The sequence below is a fragment of the Neomonachus schauinslandi genome, chromosome 6 (assembly GCF_002201575.2).
Source record: "Neomonachus schauinslandi chromosome 6, ASM220157v2, whole genome shotgun sequence".
Classification (NCBI taxonomy): Eukaryota; Metazoa; Chordata; class Mammalia; order Carnivora; family Phocidae; genus Neomonachus; species Neomonachus schauinslandi.
Window position 1 is genome coordinate 123,901,445 of NC_058408.1, and position 24,224 is coordinate 123,925,668.

At 39.6% G+C, this 24,224-nt stretch overlaps 1 protein-coding gene across 1 annotated transcript in view; it reads right to left on the bottom strand.

Annotated features, from left to right (window-relative positions):
- ARHGAP19 (Rho GTPase activating protein 19) overlaps positions 1-24,224 on the bottom strand; it is a 37,784-nt gene that overhangs the window by 5,042 nt on the left and 8,518 nt on the right. Inside the window, exons 5-9 of the mRNA XM_021699870.1 lie at positions 22,566-22,792; positions 20,074-20,160; positions 11,137-11,202; positions 9,492-9,683; positions 4,624-4,719 (exon numbers count right to left, since the gene is read on the bottom strand). Coding sequence (XP_021555545.1) covers positions 4,624-4,719; positions 9,492-9,683; positions 11,137-11,202; positions 20,074-20,160; positions 22,566-22,792 — 668 coding nt within the window. The remainder of the gene's footprint in view (positions 1-4,623; positions 4,720-9,491; positions 9,684-11,136; positions 11,203-20,073; positions 20,161-22,565; positions 22,793-24,224) is intronic.

Below are 24,224 nucleotides of genomic sequence, written 5' to 3' on the forward strand. Positions count from 1 at the left end.
AGGGTCCTGGGATCGAGTCCCACATCGGGCTCCCTGCTCTGCGGGGAGCCTGCTTCTCCCTCTCCCACTCCCCCTGCTTGTGTTCCCTCTCTCGCTGTGTCTCTCTCTGTCAAATAAATAAATAAAATATTTTTTAAAAAAAAGAAAACTTGGAGAAAGTCTTTAAGAGTTTCTAATACAGCCACAAGAGTGTTCAGGCCTTCTTAAGGGGGTCACATGACCATACTGTCATTCAGAGCAGGACTAAAAGTCTTTCCTCTCTGAGCAGCTTAGAAACTGACATAACCTACTCTAACAGCTGACAGTGACAATTCTACCATCTTTGGGGAAACCTTCCCTTTTTTCTTCTTAGAGAGTAAGTTTAAATCCTCAAAAAAGAACTTAACAAAACTAGAACATTAAACTCTACAATATAAATCTTAGCAGCAATATTAGGAATATTCCAATGTAATAAATTATTTACATAAGAGAAATTCTAGAGGAAAAAGTGTAGCCCAAGAAACGGATCAAAACAGAATATAGATCAAATAGCTAAAACACAGAAATGCTGGAAAAATGAGACCACTACATCTTCCTTTCAGAAATCAGCTATCCTTTCAGAAATCAGCTATCACCTCAGAGTAAGCTGAAATGGGGATGCCAGGAGCCACAGGACCGGCTATAAAGCTTCCAGCGAACTTTTTTTTTTTTTAGATTTTATTTATTTATTTGAGAGAAAAAGATAGCAAGAGAGAGAGAGCACATGCAGGGAGGGGGGAGAAGCGAGGAGGAGAGGGAGGGAGTTCCCTGCTCAGCAAGGAACCCCATGTGGGGCTCGACCCTGAGATCATGACCTGAGCCAAAGACAGCCACCTAACTGACTGAGCTACCCAGGCGCCCCTCCAATGAACTTTTAAAAAGACATTTCAGGGGCGCCTGGGTGGCTCAGTTGGTTAAGCATCTGACTCTTGGTTTCGGCTCAGGTCATCTCAGGGTGGTGATATTGAGCCTCTCTCCCTCTGCCCCTCCCCCTGCTCGCACTTGCACTCTCATGCTCTCTCTGAAATAAATAAATAAAATCTTTAAAAAAAAAAAAAAGGGAGCACCTGGGTGGCTCAGTCGTTAAGCATCTGCCTTTGGCTCAGGTCATGATCCCAGGGTCCCGGGATCAAGCCCCGCATCAGGCTCTCTGCTCAGCGGGCAGCCTGCTTCTCCCACTCCCACGCCCCCTGCTTGTGTTCCCTCTCTCGCTGTGTCTCTCTCTGTCAAATAAATAAGATCTTTAAATAAATAAATAAATAAATAAAATAAGGGCGCCTGAGTGGCTCAGTTGGTTAAGCGACTGCCTTCGGCTCAGGTCATGATCCTGGAGTCCCTGGATCGAGTCCCGCATCGGGCTCCCTGCTCAGCGGGGAGTCTGCTTCTCCCTCTGACCCTAACCCCTCTCATGTGCTCTCTCTCACTCTCTCTCTCTCAAATAAATAAAATCTTAAAAAAAATAAAATAAAATAAAATTTAAAAAGTGGAGCATCCCCTTAAAAAAACAAAAAGACATTTCATTACCCCATCACTATTGAGCAGAAACCACTATTATTAGCTCAAGTCTCTTCATTTATAACAAAAATAATTTATCCTTCTGTTTCATAAAATTTGTTAACATTTGTATTTAAAATTATTGTTCTAAAATGTCTAAAATTCTGATAGAATTATAAGCTCGTTTATAATTCTAAAGTCCTAAATTCTCTTAGTAAAGAAATGGGCAGCTGCCAAGAGGATACTCCATATTTACACTTCAAGCTACACTTAGCAATACATCTAGAGCCACTGCAGAACTTTCTTTCACTAGGAAGAGAAAACTACACCCATCTAGCTTCAGTTAAAGAAATATTTGTTTGTGGGGCACCTGAGTGGCTCAGCCATTAAGCGTCTGCCTTCGGCTCAGGTCATGATCCCTGGGTCCTGGGATCAAGCCCCGCATCGGACTCCCTGCTCAGCGGGAAGCCTGCTTCTCCCTCTCCCACTCCCCCTGCTTGTGTTCCCTCTCTCGCTGTGTATCTCTCTGTCAAATAAATAAATAAAATCTTTAAAAAAAAAAAAAAGAGTTCAAGAACCTTTAAAAAAAAAAAAAATTTGTTTGACACACAGAGAAACCTTTATCTGACTAATAACTTTTCTTGTTATCAATCAGCTCAATGACAGGAAGTCAAAGGGAATGACAGACTTCCAAGTAAAATGAACCAACAATGATGTTCATTTTACGAACTACACCTAGCAGTTGACTATACTGCTAGGGTAGGGTTCTAGCAAAATAAATTACTTTTTAATTATAGTAAAATATAAATAACACAAAATTTACCATCTTAGTTCATTCCATTCATATTGTTGTGCAACCATCACCACCATCCACCTCCACAACTTTTTCATCTCCCCAAATAGGACCTGGGTATCCACTAGACAATAATTCCCAATTCCCCCCAAACCCTTAGCCCCTGACAACCACCATTCTACTTTCTTTCTCTATGAATTTGACTATTCTAGGTATCTCACATAAGTGGAATTATATAGTACTTGTTCTTTGTGACTGGTTTATTTCATTTAACATAATGTCCTCAAGGCTCATCGATGTTGTAGTGTATGTTAGGATTTCCTTTCGGGGTGCCTGGGTGGCTCAGTCATTAAGCGTCTGCCTTCGGCTCAGGTCATGATCCCAGGGTCCTGGGATCGAGCCCCACGTCGGGCTCCCTGCTCTGCAGGAGCCTGCTTCTCCCTCTCCCTCTGCCTCTTCCCCCTACGTGTGCTCTCTCTCTGTATCTCTGTGTCTCAAATGAATAAATAAAATCCTTTAAAAAAAAAAAAAAGGAATTTCCTTTCTTTCTGAGGCTGAATAATATTCCACTGCATGTATATACAACCTTTTGTTTATCCATTCATCTGTCAATAGATACTTGAGTGGCTTCCACCTTTTGGTTACTGTGAATAATGCTGCTACAAACATGGGTGTGCAACTATCTATTCACGTCCTTGCTTTCAATTCTTTTGGGTACATACCCAGAAGTGGAATTGCTGAATATTTAATTTTTTGAGGAACTGCCATCCTATTATCCATGACAGGTGCACCATTTTACATTCCCACCAACAGTGCACGAGGGTTTCAGTGTCTCCACATCCCCACCAACACTTGTTATTTTCTGGCTTTTTTAATAATAGTCATCCTACTGTGCCTTGCTATCTCACTGCGGTTTTGATTTGCATTTTCCTACAGATAAGTGATATTGAGCATCTTTTCATTTGTATATCTTCTTTGGAGAAATGTCTAAGTCCTTTGCCCATTTTTTAATTTTTTTTTCCTGTTTTTGTAAGAGTTCATTATATATTCTGGACATTAACTCCCTCTCAGACATATGTTTTACAAATATTTTGTTCCATTCTGTGAGTTGCCTTTTCATTCTGTTGATCACAAAGGAAATTTTGAGGGTAAGCAAGACTAATGTCTCAGAGGCTACTGCCCCCCCAAAGATCAGGATTGAGAGTGAATTCTAAACTTCTATTAATGATAACAGCTAAGACCAAAATGAGGCTTAGATGATGTAGCAATGACTAACAACTGCAGCTTAAAGAAAAAAATATATATTACAAGGTATTTATTTTTATTTTTCATTTTAATCAGAGCTCATTACTCTTGCTGGATTTATAGATTTTAATAATGTTAAAACAATTTTAAAAAGAAAACCAGCAGAACACAGAACTGTGCTTAATCTCTCTCCAAGTTGGGGCGCCTGGGTGGCTCAGTCGTTAAGCGTCTGCCTTCGGCTCGGGTCATGATCTCAGGGTCCTGGGATCGAGCCCCGCATCGGGCTCCCTGCTCATCGGGAAGCCTGCTTCTCCCTCTCCCACTCCCCGTGCTTGTGTTCCCTCTCTCGCTGTGCCTCTCTCTGTCAAATAAATAAATAAAATCTTTAAAAAAAAAAAAAAAAAAATCTCTCTCCAAGTTAACCAGAACCTTACCTTAGTTTATGCCTGAAAATTTGAACCCTGTTATCACATTATCTACTGCCACCTGATGGCAATATGCCTTAACTACAAGTTCAGATCGTCCATGAGGACATGTACCTGGAACCCGCAAGCAGGGTGATGGCAGCAACAGCACAGAAGTAGATACTGTACTTGTTTTAAAAACAAGATTTTTAAGTAATTTGATACAAAGGAAGAGAATATACAACTGATTAAAATATAAGCTTACAGAAATTTGAGTCAACTCGCTAGCCTAACAGAAAATCCATTCCTAACCATTTCTGGGAGTCTGTCAACTCCCTCAATTCTCCATAGCTTTTGCAAACTGTGCAGTGAACCTTGTAGCACAAAGCAAACTCTCCTCACTGCTCAGGAATGGGGACTCTATCCTCAGTCCCAAAGAGAAGGAAGGACCTTTCTTTTACTCTCTAATAGTACAGCCCCTTCTCCAAATCGAAACACAGCAAAATGCTGTAAAAACTAAAAGTTTTTCCAAATTCTATCCTTATCCTCTTACAAATGAACCCTTTACAGGATCCCAAAGAATAGAAGAAAACTGTTTACGCATAAGAAAAGTCAGACTGTTAAGCTTTCTCTAAGTCAATGCTGAAAACAACAGCACAGCATACCTACCTTAATAAGGCCACTGAAGGAACGTGAACGGGCTCTTTTCTGTACCCGAGGAGAAGATTCTCGCCCTGGCGTTTGGGTCACAGATTGCTTATTAAACTAAGAGAAAACATAAACATTTTACTATTATTTCCCCCATCAAGAGATAGGATTCTATGACAATCAAAAGCTAATGTAAATATCCAGAAAAGTCCAAAGAATAAGTGAGTCTGTACACATATGGCTTAGCAGGTTGGCAAGCAAATCTCAAAGGCAGAAATGATGTTGCCAAAAAAAAAGTCAAAATTTATTAAATTACTCTAAGGAGACTGAACTTCATTTTCCTTTTTCTTATGTACTATAAGGTTGGAAGTATTACCCCTATTTTACAGATAAGGAAACTGAGACCCAGAGAATTATGTAATTTGCCCAACATCTCCAGCTGGTAATCCAGTTTTTTTTGCAGAAAGTATCTTAGACATAGAGAGTGACTAGCACAACCTAAAACAGTCCTTAATTTAACATAAATTGCATACAGAATAAAGAAGTTACTAAAGCTCTTTAAATGGACACCTATCATGATTGCTTGCCAGCATTATTATCAGAGGAAATACATCAAAATAAAAAGTGGTCACTTTTATCAATATCAGCTCTGTTTGATGGTATCTAACATGGAGAAATGGAAGACATAAAACACTGTATCGTCTTATTTAATGCTTTGATTAGCCATTCATCTCCCCAGTTAAAAAATAATGATATAGTACTTAATTCTTCTACTTGTCTGCCTTTTCTAACTATACTTTTTAAATACGTGAATTGTAATTTTGCAAATTTTTATCAGTTCAGGTTCAGTTCTGGAGGTTTAAAAAAAATGACACTTTTCATACATATTATACAGGTACCAAAAAGCTCCCAAAGTTAATTATCAGAAAATTTAGTCACTTCTAAAGAGCTCAGAAAGCAAGCATCCCTCCTGGATATATTGGAACAAGTGACAAACCATCATTTCTGATAATGTTGGCAGGTGCAAGAAGGGGGGGCTCTCTTGTATCCAGCTGGTGGGAGCATTAATAATTTTCTGGGAAGCTATTTAGCAATGTGTGTCCAGAATCTTTTCAAAACGCATACAGTAGTCCCCCTTTATTCGTAGTTTTGTTTTCCAAGGTGTTACCCATAATCAACTGCAGTCCAGAAGCAGATGATCCTCCTTCTGATGTATTATCAGAAGGTCAGTAGTAGCCTAATGCTGCGTCACAATGCCTACGTCATTCAGCTCACTTCAGCTAATCACATTAAGTATTTTACCATCTCACATCATCACAGGAAGGATGAGTATAGTGTAGTAAGGATTTTGAAAGACAACACATTCACGTAACTTTTATTATAGTATACTGCTATACTTGTTCTATTTATTAGTTATTATTGTTAATCTCTCACTGTGCCTAATTTATAAATTAAACTTTATTGTAAGTATATATGTATTTTAAAAAACCCACAGTATATACATGGTTCAGTACTATCTGTGGTTTGCAGGCATCCACTGGGGGGTCTTGGAATGCATCCCCCATAGCTAAGGGGCAGGAACTACTGTATTAAAAAATACACACTACCGGGCGCCTGGGTGGCTCAGTTGGTTAAGCGACTGCCTTCGGCTCAGGTCATGATCCCGGAGTCCTGGGATCGAGTCCCGCATCGGGCTCCCGGCTCGGCGGGGAGCCTGCTTCTCCCTCTGACCCTATCCCCTCTCATGCTGTTTCTCTCTCTCTCTCTCTCAAATAAATAAATAAATAAAATCTTTAAAAAAAAAAAAAATACACACTACCTATGAAGTTCTTACCCAAAAACTAACTAAATAAAACTAATTGGTATTCAGATCAAGCTTCTAGAATTAGATCTAACTACAAATTTATCATAAATATAGAAGACTGAGGAACATGTTCAGTAACACCACAAGGGTGCAACCAGCAAAATCTAGACTGTGGAAAACAAACTATATGGTTTCTTTCACAAACAAAGGGCAGAGAGAGAGAGGGAGAGAGAATGTGTGTATGTGTGGGTCTAAATGCAGTGTAGTAACCTGGATTAGGTTCTGGCACAGAAAAAGGGTATTAGCAAAAAAACTGCTAAAATCTGAATAAAATCTCTCATGTTAATAATAATACACCAATGTTAATTTCTTAGTTTTAACAATGTTAACATTAGGAGTGAAGAGTACCCTCAGTGGAGGGTACGTGAGAACTCTCTGTACTATCTTTGCAATTTTTCTCTAAATCTAAATTATGTCAAATTTAAGTTTATTCAAACAAACTTTGGCAATTTTTTAGGGGGAAAACAAGAAGAGAGGAGAGAAAGGGAGACCTATATATTAAAAGGGACCCAACAGCTGTTACCAGAAAAAAAAATGCATACCCTTTGGTCATGCCACTTCTAGGGAAAACTCTGCAATGAAAATACCTATGAACAAAAATTTATAAGCTAAAAAATAATCTAATTCCCAAATGTGTCCAATAGTGGACAAACTGTATATACATTAAGTTATATGTAATGAAATATTATGCGGCTGTAAAATGTGCACAGCCTTTTAACAACATGGAAAATGATCATGATATAATGTTAAATGACAAGGATAGGAATTTTAAAAACTGAATATATATTATGATCTCAAACAAAAGGAAAAAAAAGTCAAATACATGTTCATGGAAAGAAAATAATCATAGAAGAAAATACTCCAAAACTTTTATCAGTGGTTATCTCAGGATGATTACAGGTGATTTTCTTCTTTACACTCTTCTGCAGGTTGCACTGCTTCTACAGTGAATATTTACTATTTTTATAATAACAGAGGAAAATCAGGAACTAGTAAAATTATAGTTTCGTCAAAACAAAGTGGCAATATTTTATTTTTTTTATTTTTATTTTTTTTTAAAGATTTTATTTATTTGACAGAGAGAGCACAAGCAGAGGGAGAGAGAGGGAGAAGCAGGCTCCCTGCTGAGCAAGGAGCCCGATGTGGAACTCGATCCCAGGACTCTGGGATCATGACCCGGGCCGAAGGCAGCTGCTTAACCGACTGAGCCACCCAGGCGTCCCCAAAGTGGCAATATTTTAAATGTAGGCAAGGAGTTCACAAGCATGCACAAGAAAATGCTTATGCTGTAATGTTTAATGAAAAGAGAGAGATCAAAGAAAGTATGTGGTATGATCCAAACTATGTAGAAATTTATCGATAGGAAAAAGACTGAAAGAAAGATCCAAAATGTTAACCCTGGTGGGATGAATGATTTGTTTTCTTCTTAACCTTCTCTATGAGTTCCTATTTTTCTAGAAAGAGCAAAAATGATGTCAGTTTTTCCTTTGTATTATCTTTAAGCTTCTGCTTTCTTTTTTTTTCTTTTTTTTTTTTTTAAAGATTTTATTTATTTATTTGACAGAGAGAGACAGCGAGAGAGGGAACACAAGTAGGGGGAGTAGGAGAGGGAGAAGCAGGCTTCCCGCTGAGCAGCGAGCCCAATGCGGGGCTCGATCCCAGGACCGTGGGATCATGACCTGAGCCGAAGGCAGACGCTTAATGACTTAGCCACCCAGGCGCCCCAAGCTTCTGCTGTCTTGATGACAGAATTCATGACACTTTGCCCACCTGAACTGCTGTCTTAGTTTCCATCGAGAATTAAATCACTACATCGCTTTGAATCTGCGATAATATTCAGCCAACACCCTTGAAAATTCCAGTCATAACACAATTTGCTAGATATCAAAGTAACTTCAAAGAGTGTAACAGAAAACTTCTCTTGAAGGACTCTATCAATCGTTAAGAACAGCTCAGTTCAACATTTTCTGAGCACATGGTTATGTCTGGCCCTATGCTTCAGATTAGGCATAAAAAATAAATAAAAACAGACTTCCCTCGTGAAGGTCCCAGTTGAGTAAGAAGTCAAGAAGCTGACTTTGCCTGTTCAGCTAAAATTCAAGAGGGATAGAGACAAAATAAATTTCCCAAGAAAGAAACTAACGAAATCATTGGGATTTACTCAAACTACATTTTGAGTCTCAAAATGGCAAATGAGAGACCTAATTTTGCTCCCGTTAACTCCAAAATAAACAAACTTAGCTACCAGAATTCCTACTTTCTAATATCAAACTAGGTCCCTGAATTTACAGTGTTTTCTAACTGTAAACAACTCATTAGTAAGAGCTACCACTTTTGCTCTGCTATGCCAGCCACTTTACATAGATTCTTTCTAATCTTTATATAGTCATGAAACATGGACATTTCAACTACCATTTAAAAAATAAGGAAATTGCGGGGCGCCTGGGTGGCTCAGTCGTTAAGTGTCTGCCTTCGGCTCAGGTCATGATCCCAGGGTGCTGGGATCGAGCCCCGCATCAGGCTCCCCGCTCTGCGGGAAGCCTGCTTCTCCCTCTCCCACTCTCCCTGCTTGTGTTCCCTCTCTGGCTGTCTTTCTCTCTGTCAAATAAATAAAACCTTAAAAAAATATAAAAAATAAATAAAAAACAAGAAAATTGAAATTCAGAAAGATTAAATTATTTGCCAAGAAAATCTGAAGGATTTAAACTTTGGAGCAATATATTGCAACTGCTGGTTCTCTTCTCAGCATGCCTGGTACATGACCAAAATTAGAGAAACTCTAACCATACTTGGATCCTTCTATTTAACTCTAGAAATAGAAGAGCCTCCACCCTTTTCTGTAATGGGGCAGTAGTACAGAGACTGATGTTGAGGTTCCATTGACAAGTCTGCTTTCCTAAGCCAAGCCAAGCTTGGGCCAATAAGAGCCAAAAATTATATGAGATTCTTAGCAATATTCCCTAGTGATTCCACAACCTTGATCACAGTCCTAAAGCCCCATCACTGTTTCCGTGCCTTCAGGTACCTGTCTAATAAGTTGTTTCTTCTTCGCTGACTCTGGCATATTGTGAACATGTTGGAACAACTCTCTCAGTGCCTCTTCCGTACGCTGCTGGGTCTCCTCCTGGTGAGAGCAGGAATCTACCCAGTGCCGTTTCTGAGATTTTGCCCGTTGGAAGGACTTAGTAGGACATGAAGCTATCAGATCAAGGTCATCCTAGAGAAAATTTTAAAGAAATGCGAATTAATATATCCTGCCAGCTTTGTTTTCAGGTTCCCACAACCCCTGAAACAAAGAAGGAGGAAGAAGTGGGGAGTGTGGTATACTCTTATACTTAGGAATAAGAAAAATCTAAATATAATTATCACATGAAGAGAAACCTGTAATTATAGACTGTATTAATAGCCCACTCCCAAGACCTCCCTAGAGAACCTAAATTCATTTAGAATATTGCTACCAAAAATTATATTTATATGAGTTCAATTTTCAAAGCCTTTTAATTGCACATAACTCTCATTGCTTTCCTACGAGGTAAGCAGGGAAAGCATCATCATTCCCATTTGAGAGAAGAAAAAATTAAAGCTAAGCTCTAAGTTTAAAGTCATTTAGATACTAAAGTGACAGACCCATCCTGGAGACCAAGTGCACAGGCTCTTGGTTGGTGCTCTTTGCTACACACAACAATATGATGGGACAACTACACAGCAGTGGTTGAGGAACAGAAACACCTCTCTAAGAAAAGCTACACTCCAGTTAAACTAGTTGAAATCAAATACTGTTTTCCTGGTCACACCAAATATTTACTGAATGAGAGGTAGAAACAAAGAGAAGCAGAAACAACAGCATAAGATGACAGCGTAAGTTCCTAACCAAGACAGACTAAATAGAGATCATCAAAAAGTACTTGTGTAGGGGCGCCTGGGTGGCTCAGTTGTTAAGCGTCTGCCTTCGGCTCAGGCCCTGATCCCAGGGATCTGGGATCGAGCCCCGCATCAGGCTCCCTGCTCCACTGGAAGCCTGCTTCTCCCTCTCCCACTCCCCCTGCTTGTGTTCCTGCTCTCGCTAGATCTCTCTCTGTCAAATAAATAAATAAAATCTTTAAAAAAAAAAAAAAAGAGTACTTGTGGAGTTTTTTTAAACTTCTCAGTTTTAAAGCTTAATAATTATACATAATCTTATTAATAAGCATCACACATTTGCTTTCTAAGCTCATGTGGTCTCAAGTCTTTGAGACGTTTGACAGAGTGTTACCACTGAACCTGAAACAAGAATGTATTACGGAAAACCATGATTTATTGCTGTAAAATATTTAATACATTTGCTATTTACAGCCTGTTTATATCATATGCTATAAGAATGCACAGGGGCTTTATGAAAACCTTTAAACATGCAGTCTATGCCATCACTCATATGTAGGGGATACCATCCACCAGTGTAACACCTCTGAAAGGAAACAAGAAGATTCTATGTGGGGGCACTTTTATTTCAACATGTAACTTTCCTCTCAGTCTTTTTCCTTATCTCAAACTGACTAGATAACTTTGAACTATAACAGCAGCAGCATTTTATTTTCCATGGCTTTACTCTGATTTCACACTTTGTTTTAAAACTCCACTAATCTTAATTAACTGTCTCCTTGTTTGGGCTAAGAGCAATTTCCTATTCTTACCTTTGATGCTTGAGTTCTGGAGTCCAAATAGTGCAATCTGGCACATTCCCGAATATAAACAGGAGCCTGGGCAGGATATAAAAAGAAAACCAAGAACAAGTAGTTAGCAGTATCTAAAATTCTTTCAGACCACAAGAATAGTGATTCTCGAAATAATCTGACTGGCAGATTATTTCAGAAAATCAAAAGATCCTTAAAATGCCCTATTCTATACCTTCCTATCTCTTGCCACCAAAATGATATCTCAACAAATCTGACAGGAAAACTGTTTTTGAAAAGACAATACTGTAGTTTTAAAAATCAAATGTGGCATGTATATACTCAAATGAGCCAGAAACAAAAGTATAGACATTTGTAGTAATGTTCATCTTTGACAAAAACTACCCCAAAAGGGGCAGCTAGGTGGCTTAGTCAGTTAAGCAGCCAGCTCAGGTCACAATCTCAGAGTCCTGGTATTGAGCCCCATGTAGGGCTCCGAGTTCACTGGGGAGTCTGCTTGAGTTTCTCTCCCTCTGCTCCTCCACATGCAAGCATGTGCTCTCTCTCAAATAAATAAATCTTTTTTTTTTTTAAAGATTTTATTTATTTATTTGTCAGAGAGAGAGCGTGCGCACAAGCAGGGGGAGCACGGCAGGTGGAGGGAGAAGCAGGCTCTCTGCCGAGCAAGGAGCCTGACGCAGGACTCAAACCCAGGACCCTGGGATCATGACCTGAGCCAAAGGCAGATGCTTAATTGACTGAGCCACCCAGGCGTCCCTCAAATAAATATATCTTAAAAAAAAAAAAAACCTTACAAATTACAAGTGGTCCCTAAGTCACATTTTAAAATCACTGTACAGAAAATACCATTTAGAGGGGCACCTGGGTGGCTCAGTTGGTTAAGCGACTGCCTTCGGCTCAGGTCATGATCCTGGAGTCCCAGGATCAAGTCCCACATCAGGCTCCCTGCTCAGCAGGGAGTCTGCTTCTCCCTCTGACCCTCCCCCCTCTCATGCTCTCTCTCTCTCATTCTCTCTCTCAAATAAATAAATAAAAATATTAAAAAAAAAAAAAAAGAAAATACCATTTAGAATTACTATGGGGTGGGGCGCCTGGGTGGCTCAGTTGGTTAAGCGACTGCCTTCGGCTCAGGTCATGATCCTGGAGTCCCGGGATCGAGTCCCGCGTCAGGCTCCCTGCTCGGCAGGGAGTCTGCCTCTCTCTCTGACCCTCCCCACTCTCATGCTCTGTATCTCATTCTCTCTCTCAAATAAATAAATAAAATCTTTAAAAAAAAAAAAAGAATTACTATGGGGTAACAAGAGACAAGAAAGAATTTAGCTCATTGATATATTGCCCAGAATTCTATGACACATACCCGGATACAATACTAGCAGTAGCATCAAATAATACAACCGCTACGGGAGAGAACTCGGTAACATCTAAGAAAATTACATTTTCATTTACCCTTTAACCCAGAAATCTCACTTTGGGAAAACTATCCTGATGATAACAACTCCAGAAATCAAAAACATACTTGCATGAGATTAATCAAAAGATTAAACACAACCTAAACATCTATTAATAGAAGACTGGTTGAATGAATTTTTACACATCCATACAACACAGGACTATCTATCATTAAAAATGAAAGAAGAGGGCAACCTGTTGGGACCCCTCTCACTCTTGAGAGCTTTCTCTTTCTTTCTTTTTTTTTTTTTTAAGATTTTATTTATTTATTTGACAAGAGAGAGACACAGCGAGAGGGAACACAAGCAGGGGGAGAGGGACAGGGAGAAGCAGGCTTCCTGCGGAGCAGGGAGCCCAATGCGGGGGCTCGATCCCAGGACCCTGGGACCACGACCTGAGCCGAAGGCAGCCACTTAACGACTGAGCCACCCAGGCGCCCGGAACTGTAAGGAAATCTTAAATCTTAAACTTCCATTAGCAGGTTTACATAGGCTTATTTTTTTAAACTAATTTTTTTAAAGATTTATTTTATTATTTATTTGAGAGAAAGCGTGCACAAGTCGGGGGGGGTAGGGGGGCAGAGGGAGAGGGAGAAGCAGACTCCCACTGAGTGGGGAGTCCAACACAGGGCTCCACCCCAGGACCCCGAGATCATGACCTGAGCCAAAGGCAGACGCTTAACTGACTGACCCACCTAACTATTAGCCCTAAAACTAATTTTTTATATACTGATATTTTATATATTGAAGGATAAAGCAAATAACATGTAAGTGCTATTAAAATCTGGAATTTGCAATGTGCAAAACAGATACAAATATAAAATAAAAGAAGTCAAGAAAAAGCTCTGGAATGTTAAATCTGAATTGGAAATATTAATATGAACCAATGATTTCTTTTTAAAAAGAATTTTAATCTAAACTTCTTGCCCTCAAAGAGCCTAAAAGCAATGATACCCCAGAAACAATGAGTACAACTAGTGTCACTCAAAGAAACCAGGGCTCCTTGAAGAAAATAATTGACTCCAGGCCCAGGGCAGAGCAAATGCAAAGTGAGCTGGGGACATTTTATGCCAGGAAGAAAACACTCAGACTAATGGAGTCCTGTCAAAAAGACACAGCAGGGAAAGCTTGCAAGGGCTCTCATTGGCCAAAGTTGAGACAATTTGAAAATTAAAACTAACAACTGAAATTGACTAATACTTTGAATAACTATAAACCTTTGTCTATAAAGATGTTCATAAAAAGGGGTGCCTGGGTGGCTCAGTCATTAAGCATCTGCCTTTGGCTCAGGTCATGATCTCAGGGTCCTGGGATCGAGCCCCGCATCCAGCTCCCTGCTCGGCGGGAAGCCTGCTTCTCCCTCTCCCACTCCCCCTGCTTGTGTTCCTGCTCTCTCTATCTCTGTCAAATAAAATCTTTAAAAAAAAAAAAAAAAGATATTCATTAAAAAAGAGAATGACACAGAGGAAAGGAAAGCTCTCTTCCAAAGAAAAAAGTCAGCTAATAAAGATTAAACAATAGAATTAGAAAACCACTGTTCTGGGGCGCCTGGGTGGCTCAGTCGTTAAGTGGCTGCCTTCGGCTCAGGTCGTGGTCCCAGGGTCCTGGGATCGAGCCCCGCATCAGGCTCCCTGCTCGGCGGAGAGCCTGCTTCTCCCTCTCCCTCTCTCTGCTGCTCTGCCTACTTGTGCTCTCTCTCTCTGTGTTAAACAAATAAATAAAAATCTTTAAAAAAAAAAAGAAAAGCACTGTTCTGTAATACCCAATATAATCATAGATTCCAGCAGGATTATCAATGGATGCTAAAATCATTACATTAGGTAATCACCCTGCAGGTTACTTACTAATTGTGAAGGGAAAAATGTACCTTTATAATTGAGAGATGTGGCAGTTAGCAAAATCAGCATCACTGAGAGTAGACAATCTGACATCCTGTGCCTCCCAATGTGACGCAATATGATGCAATACGATGTACACAAACGTCACCTATGAATCTTTGCCAAAAATGTTTAACATGAATCTAATCAAGCCTCTAGACCTAACTTACAGTTTACAGGAACTACAAAAAAAAAAGGATAGAGGAACAAGTTAAATAACCTTGAGAAAACAATAAGACAAATTTAGACTATGGAATATTCTATAACCCAATTGGCCTGAATGCTTCAACAAATCAATGACATGAAGAAAAAGGACAGGGACTGTTCCAGATTAAAAGTGACATAATAATCAAAAGCAATACATAAACCTCAATTAGCTTATGTTATTAAAAACAGCAGCTATGAAATACACTCTTAGGACAACTGGGGGAATTTGAATCTGTACTGAATATTAGCTAATATGAAATTGTTATTAATTTTCTTAGACAGGATAATGGTACTGTGACTATTAGGAGAATGTTCTTATTCTTAGGAGATGCATGCTTAAGTATTTAGATGTGAAGTATCATGATGTCTGCAATTTACTATCAGAGGCTCAGCCAAAAACAAAAATAAAAAAAAACAAAACATGAATATATGGAGTAAGATAAAGCAAATATGGCAAATGGTAACATTTGCTGAATCTTAGAGTTATATGAGCGTTCACTGTTTTACTCTTACAACTTTTATCTATATTTGAAAAACTTCATAATAAAGTTTTAAAAAAAGAGTCTTGAGTCAAAAACATTATGACATCTCCAGTTTAATTTTTACCTTGGTAAACTGTAAGGCAGAGCTCAAAACCAAAGGAAATTTCCTCCGAACAAGAATATGACAGAGTCCATGCCACTTATTCTACGAAATTCATTTAAAAAAAAAAAAAACAGGCATCTGGTGGCTCAGTCAGTGGAGCATGCGACTTTTGATCTCGGGGTTGTGAGTTCAGGCCCCACATTGGGTGTAGAGATTACTTTTTAAAAAATTAAATTTAAAAAAAGGCAAAAACAAAAACACCTCTGCCCTCAAAAGACACTATGAGCTTAAGAGATACCCAGAAAGGGAGCCAGAAGCGGATGGGTTTAAATGAAAATCTGGAGGTGTTAAGTATTTTACAGTTCAGAGGGAATCAACAAAAGGCCTTTCCACATAAAATGGGAATTGGCCTTAATTGTAGATGGTTATAAGTCCCTAAGAAAAGATGTTGTGACCCATGTTGGGGAGATAAAACCAGACTGGGTCAGAGACATCTGGGTGGCTCAGTCAGTTGGGCCTCTGACTCTTGGTTTCAGCTCAGGTCATGATCTCATGGATCGTGGGATCAAGCCCCACGTCAGGCACCATGTCCAGTTCTGCACTCAGTGGGGAGTCTGCTTGAGTCTCTCTCCCTCTGCCCCTCTCCAAACTGGGGGGGAGGGGGGCGTGGGGGGGGGTGAGGAGCGGCACTCTCTCTCCCTCTCAAATAAATAAATCTTAAAAAAGAGAAACAGACTAGGTCAGAGGGACTGATAATAGCAGAGGTTAGAACTATAAATAGGAGGAATTTTTTTTTAATTTTATTTATTTTTGAGAGAGAGAGAATGACAGAAAGAGAGAGAATGAGAGGGGTGAGGGTCAGAAAGAGAAGCAGACTCCCTGCTAAGCAGGGAGCCCGATGCAGGACTCAATCCCGGGACTCCAGGATCATGATCTGAGCCGAAGGCAGTCGCTTAACCAACTGAGCCACTCAGGCGCCCAATAGGAGGAATTTTAAGGGAAAAAAAAAAAACCCAAAGAACACAGAATGAGGCAACACTGAATCTGAGGATTAGGTTAAAAGTCCACCCAAAGAAGCCTGAGAACAAGAAGACACAACAAAGTACAAGAACAAGAAGTCTGGGGTAAAACAGGACCACAGAATAAGTGATAGAGCACACAGAACAATCAACCGTTTTCCACCCAAAGGAAAAGGTCAGGGAAGAACCCAATCAAAGTGGTGAAGCAGGGGCCCATAAGGACAACAGTTCTGATGGGAATATCAAAAAGGAGAGACCTAAGACCAAAATACATCTCAAAAGAAATGTTCTTTCTCTCCTTCAGAAATCAACAGAGGCTCATAGAGGGCTCACACTAGGCTGGAAACAAAGGTAAAGTAGCAAACAAGATTCAAAGACCTAAAGAGGAGGAGCTGAAATAGGGATCTATAAAAGGAAAAAGAAGAGTAAAAAACAGAATGTTTGAAAGGGTCTAACAATTAGAACTGTACCAAGCTGAATTACATCTGGGAGACCATACTCTTGTTTTATCTCTTAAGATTTGTATGATTTCTATTCTCAAAATCCTTCACAGTGATATGTTATCTTACATGGTAAAAGAGAAGTACTGGTGTGATTAAGTTAAGAACCTTGCAATGGGGAGATTACCTAGGTTATCCAGATGGGTCCTTAAAAGCAGAGAAACATTCCCAGCTGTAGTTAGAAATAATAGAGAGATATAACACTGCTAGCCTTGAAGATAGAGGAAGGGGACCATGAGCCAAGGAATGTGTGCAACCTCTAGAAATTCTCTCCTAGAACATCCAGAAATGAATGCAGCCCTACCAACCTTGATTTTAGACCAGTGAGACTCATGTAGACTTATGACCTACAGAACTGTAAGATAACAGATTTGCACTAAGTCACTTAAAATCCTTCACAGTTAAGTACAACTTCATTGTACACTTGAATTATGTACACTGGACAATGGACAAGGGAGAAAGGACTGCAGATCAGAAGGGGGAAGGTTAGAAACCGTGGGGTGTGGCGAAAGCTCTGAGATCTCTCTTTTAATTTGTGAGTAGTAGACTATGAAAAGTTAACCCTATAGCAATTTTATTTTTAATTTAGCAATGGTAACAAGAGAATTCAACGAAGGAGAGTTCTATTAGGAACTATCTCATTAGAAATTATCTCATTTTGATTCACAACTACTGTCAGGGAACTACCTTACTCTCCATCATCACATGTTTTGGAACTAGTTGTTCCCCTCAATAGGAAGTATATAAAGAACAAGTTTGAAAGATCTTTGTTCATCATTAAAAACCATTCATTCGGGGGCGCCTGGGTGGCTCAGTTGGTTAAGCGACTGCCTTCGGCTCAGGTCATGATTCTGGAGTCCCGGGATCGAGTCCCACATCGGGCTCCCTGCTCGGCAGCGAGTCTGCTTCTCCCTCTGACCCTCCTCCCTCTCATGCTCTCTATCTCATTCTCTCTCTCAAATAAATAAATAAAATCTTTAAAAAAAAAAAAAAACCATTCATTCGGGGCGCCTGGGTGGCTCAGTCAGTTGAACATCCAACTCTTGATTTCGGCTCAGGTCATGATCTCAAGGTCGGAGATCAAGCCCTGCATCAGGCTCCACAGCCAGCGCACAGCATGCTTGGGATTCTCTCTCTCCCTCTCCCTCTGCCCCTCCCTGCTAATGCACTTGGCTCGCTCTCTAAAAACAAAACAAAACAAAAAAACATTCTTTGTCCTGTTGTCCTTTGTCTACTGTTCTAATCCACTTATCTAGATCTTGACCTCTAACTGATGATAACCTTTGACCTGAGCACCCAAGCCCTTGATGCAGCCCTGACCCTTTGTCTACCAGCCTACTAAGATTCTGATCTTTCATTTCTAAACTCTGGACTCTGGATCATTCACCATCCTATAGTCGATAAATCCTAGGGTGGCCTCTATGTTCACACCCTACATTTACTACAAAGCTATAGTCATCACAATAGTGTGGTACTGGTATAAAGACAAACACAGACTAACTGAATAGAACAGAGAGTCCAGAAATAAACCCTCACATATATGGTCAAATGATTTTCGATAAGCATGTCAAGACTATTCAATGGAAAAAGGACAGGTTTTCAACAAATGATCCTGGGAAAACTAGATATCCATAGCAGAAGAATAAGGCTGGACACTTACCTAATACCATATAGAAAAATTAACTCAAAATAGATTCATAACCTAAATATAAGACCTAAAACTATAAAATTCTTTTTAAAAAGCACAGGACAAAGGCTTCGCAGCACTGGATTTGGCAAAGATTTCTTGCATATGACACCAAAGGCACCGGAAACAAAAGGAAAAATATAAACAAATGGGAAACTTCACAAAAAATTTTCAATTTTGTGTAGCAAGACTCTACTAACTGAGTAAAAAGGCAACCCACAGAATGGGAGGAAATATTTGCACATCATATATCTATCCAGATATACATAAAGAACTCCTACAACTCAACAATAAAAGAACCCAATTTAAAAACAGGCAAAGGCCTTGAACAGACATTTCTCCAAAGAAGACATGAAAATAGGCAATAAGCACATGAAAAGATGCTCAACAACTCACTAATCATTAAGGAAATGCAAATCAAAACTACAATGAGATACCACCTCATAACTATTACCAAAAAAAACAAAATAACAAAATAAGTGTTGGTGAGGATGTGAAGAAATGGGAAACCTTGTACTTCATTGGTGGGAATGTAAAATGATACAGCAGCTACAGAAAACAGTATGGCAGTTCTGTTAGAATTACCATGTAATCCAGTAATTCCACTTCTGGACATATACCCAAAAGAATTAAAAGCAGTGTCTCAAAAAAGATATTTGTACACCCACGTTCATAGCAGCATTATCCACAAGAGCTAAAACTAGGAGCAACCCAAGTGTCCACAACAGATAAATGATAAGCAAATGTGGTATATACAATGAAAGGGATATTACTGATCCTTAAAAAAAGAAGGAAATTCTGACAAATGCTACAACATGGACGAACCTTGAAAACATGCTAAGTGAAATAAGCTAATCACAAAAAGCATGATTCCATTTACATAAAGAACTTCTCTCTCAATTCTCAGCCTTTCTAGATGGCAAGACACTAAAATTGAGAAATTCACTATCTGGAACGTGTGCGCTAAAGAAAAGACCAAGGATACGACTGTACAACTTTTTATTTGAATCTTAGAAACATCAAAAGGTCAAAATTTTCAGTCACACAAAGGGCCCTTTCAAGAGAATAAAGATCCTCTCAATCAAACCAGAGGGCCTCTAGGAAGGTGAAAGGTATTGTCTCTCAGTCTTCTCAGCAGGAGACCATGGTAGAGAAAAGGGTTTGTCTTCAAAAGATCTGTATATGTGGCTTTTGTCTAACAGAGTGAATCCCTCCAAAATCCACAGAACCACGAACTTGAGAAAATTATGTGGGCAGAAATATTGATAGTTTGGACTAAAAGGGACAAAGTACAAAATGAAAAGAGACTGTCAGACCCTCAAAACTCTACTGGCAGGAAGCAGGCAGGATAAACTCACTCAAATGCCAATACACACTGCCCTTCATGAAAAAGGAAAGACGACCCAGAGTAGAGCCAATTATCCTACTCAGCCTCCCGGTATCTTCCTATTCCTCCCCACCTTGGTCGATTTCTCCGGGTTTTGCCACTGTCCAATCTGGTTTCAAGTCCCAGTCAGGGCCTTTTTTATTAGTCATCCTTATAGCCCTGCTGAGGATCCCACCATGCTTCAACCTCCTTGTCCTATTACCACCCAAATCCCATCCCTTACCTACCTTAAAAAGTTTCTGGGAGTGTTTAATCATAAAAGCCATCCCATTGTTTAACTTTGTGATATTCTCTTGAAGGTCATTTGCAGTGACCTATTCAGAGGAAAAGAAATCAAAAGAGGGGGATTAAGAGCTGGGAAATAGAAGAGATACTCCATTTACTTACCAATAAGCTTATTCCTTCAAAGGTATAGTGGCTTCCTTCCCTAACAAAGGTGCCTCTAATATAATGTTTAATTCTGGAAAGGCTTTTTGGTTAGCAGGCTTCTAATGAATATGACATAACCTAGAAGAAACCACGTGTCCCTGAAGTCACCAAGAAATCCTTGAAAACCAATCTTTGTTTCCAAATTCTGCTTGAGAATTACACATGTAAGCAGAGTTGCTAAAGAAAATCTAGTCTGGGATTCAAAAAATCTAGGCAGGAAGAAAAGAATCTATACCAAACACCAAGGACACTGCCTCTTCAGAGAAACTGGAGTTTCTCCAAAGGCGAGAGAACTGTCACTACTAACTGATACCAAAGGTGACATCTATGTCTTAAAAACACAAATGGTCATTGATTTTCTTGTTTCTCCTGCCTCTTTTTTAAGTACTTGAGCACTAGACTATCCCAAAGCCTTCATCTCTGTTACTTAATCTGTTTGCTTTTACCAAGATCTCTTAATATTTTTTTTTTAAGATTTTATTTATTTGACAGAGAGAGAGACAACGAGAGAGGGAACACAAGCAGGGGGAGTGGGAGAGGGAGAAGCAGGCTTCCCACTGAGCAGGGAGCCCAATGCGGGGCTCGACCCCAGGACCCTGGGACCATGACCTGAGCCGAAGGAAGACGCCCAATGACTGAGCCACCCAGGCGCCCCTTAACATTTCTTTTTATAGGCACAGATTACTCACTTTTTTCATAATTTCAGTTGGCTGGTTCTGAAATTCTTTCTTTAGGAGGCTTGATCTCCTTAATATGGACAAATGTTGTTGTGTCATTTTCTTCTTAGAGCCTGCCCCCGCCCCCCCAACCTTTGTCTGGGCAGAGGTTCTTCCTGGCCCAGAACATCACATTTTTTTCACTAGTCCCTTGTTATGTAAAATGTTCTACATAACTGCTTTCTTTTTTTTTGATAAAGTAAGCTCCATGAGCCCAATGTGAGGTTGGAACTCACGACCCCAAGATCAAGAGTCGCAAGCTCTACTGACTGAGCCAGCCACGCATTCCACAACTGCTCTCCTTAATCTTCCTTTTCTCATTTCTTATAATCTGGAAAATCTTTTATAAGTCATCATATTCTATCTGTTTCTATTCTAACAACCTTATGAGGTAAGTGATAAAGAACTAATTTATGCCCTGTCTACAGAGGAAGAGCCTAAGCATAAAAAGGGCAAAGGACACAGATAACATAGCTGGTTTGCAGCTTCCAACCCAAATATTCTGGCTCCCAATTCCATCATACAATAAAACCTATATTATGAATGGGCCGGAACAGGGGCACCTGGGTGGCTCAGTCAATCGGGCATCTGCCTTCGGCTCAGGTCATGATCCCGGAGTCTCAGGATCAAGCCCTGCATTAGGCTCCCTCCTCAGCTGGAAGTCTGCTTGTCCCTCTGCCCCTCACCCTGCTCGTGCTCTCTCCCCGCCCCCATCTCTCTCACAAATAAATAAATAAAATCTTTAAAATATATATATATATGAATGGGCAGGAACATAAAGCTATGTGCCTCCAGGTCAAAAATGAGTTCAAAAGACTTTTGATAATTTATTTCTCATGTAAGTCACTGAGAAAGCCATGATTTCATGGGGCGCCTGGGTGGCTCAGCCGTTAAGCGTCTGCCTTCGGCTCAGGTCATGATTCCAGGGTCCTGGGATCGAGCCCCGCATCCGGCTCCCTGCTCGGCGGGAAGCCTGCTTCTCCCTCTCCCACTCCCTCTGCTTGTGTTCCTGCTCTCGCTAACTCTCTCTCTGTCAAATAAATAAATAAAATCTTAAAAAAAAAAAAGCCACGATTTCAGTAATAAAAAACACATTCAGCTTTTTCCATTGAGAGCTTATCTACAGGAAATAGAAAAGTCAGGATAAGGCAGGATTGTTCTGTATCATCTTACCTAAAAGCTTAGTGACATTATCCTGTAAAATTGTATGGGTCTAGTCTAAATTTATACCACACAATCTTCAGAAATCAATCTGATTTCTCAAAAGGTTTTCCTGTTAAGAAGGAATATACAGTGACCAGGCAATAGTTTAGGTAGTAGCTGTAATTTTCCACTAAGAGCTTCCATTAATAAATTGTCTTTCAGGTTTATCAGGGATTGATTTATACATGAGGTTACAAGAACTGGCCCCTTCAGGTTTGATGACTCCCTAATGAACTAATAAAGTATGTTCCTAACCTTGTAAAGTTGAAGAGTAGACCTTGGACCCTTGATAACCTCACCAAGGTACAGCCAGAGGATGAGGCCCAGCCCAAGAAAACCAAGCAGTCTTTGCTCTTCCCCTCAACACTCACATTTTTCGGCCACAGGACATGGGGTGCAAACATAAGGGCAAGGTTATAGGCAGACATCTTATTCTTGTCTTGTTTCTTTGCTGTCTGGTACAGGAGATCAAGCAATAACTTCAGCAAGTTACGATTGGGTGGAGGGAGAATGAGGAAGAGCAACTGGAGAGCCTCAATCTGCCGCTCCTTATCTGGAACGTTGGTCTTGTTTCCTTTATCATCAAACTGCATCAAATCTTAAGGACAAAAGAAATGATTGCAAAGGAGGGAGAAAATACAAGCAAGAAAAATCACCATGCCTACTATTATCCTCCCCTCAACTCCAATCAAAAAAAGAAGAAAAAAAGAATCAGGCATAAACAGAGATTATAGCAAAATATAACAAAATAGTGTCAGTACAATTCAATAATAAAAAGGCCAAAAAAAATTTTTAAATAGGCAAAAGACCTGAATAAACATGCCTCCAAAGAAGATATACAAATGGCCAATAAACATTTGTATATTCTGTATCATTAGCTATCAGGGAAAAGTAAATTAAAACCACAGTGAGATACTACTTTATACCTACTAGTATGGCATAACCAAAAAACTGAAAATAACAAGTGTTGGCAAGAATGCTGAGAAAGTTAAACCCTCCTACACTGCTGGTAGGAATGTAAAATGGTGCACTTTGGAAAACAGTTTGGCAGTTCCTCAGAAAGCTAAACACAGTGTTACCATATGACAAAGCAATTCCATTCCTAGGCACATATTCTTAGGGATATAGAAAAATGAAAACAGCTCCACACAGATCTTTGACAATGCCACCCCCTTCACTTTTCCTCACCCAGATATTTTACTGCTAAAAGAAACAGGGTAGTGAATTATGCACTGAGAACAGGATGATCCACGCAGCTCCTCCATGGAATCAGAATCACTGTTTCTCCCCTAAGAAGCTACACAGGTTATCAATAAAAAGAGTCCCCTGGATAATCAGCACTTCAAAGGACACAAATAACCATTTGGATGTAATTCATATAGTCCTGAAAATTATAATGTGTTGTTTAAACTATTTAACTTCAATAATAATTCCAAGTTTAGGAAAGGCAGGTAATATTTCTAGAAACTATTCCCTGTTAACATGAAACTGAAAACAAAAATCCCTTCCAGTTATCAGCAAAGCATACCAAATGCTGCAACTGTGCCACACCTCAATATGATCACAAGGAACAGTGAGTCACGGGGTGGGGGAGTGGAGGATTTCAAATATTGCACTAAATTAATTCAACGGAAAAGTAAACAGAATAAGCATTCATGTTAACACTTATAAAAAAAAAAGTATCGAGGGAAATCGGAGGGGTAGACGAACCATGAGAGACGATGGACTCTGAAAAACAAACTGAGGGTTCTAGAGGGGAGGGGGGTGGGAGGATGGGTTAGCCTGGTGGTGGGTATTGAGGAGGGCATGTTCTGCATGGAGCGCTGGGTGTTATGCACAAACAATGAATCATGGAACACTTCATCTAAAACTAATGATGTAATGTATGGGGATTAACATAAGAATAAAAAAAAAAAAGTATCGATATTTTCCGTATCATTTTCAAGATCCAACTTTATTTCTCTCCAAAATAATTATAAAGTCATATAATGTTCTAATAATATTTATTCATTTGTATAATCCAGATTGTC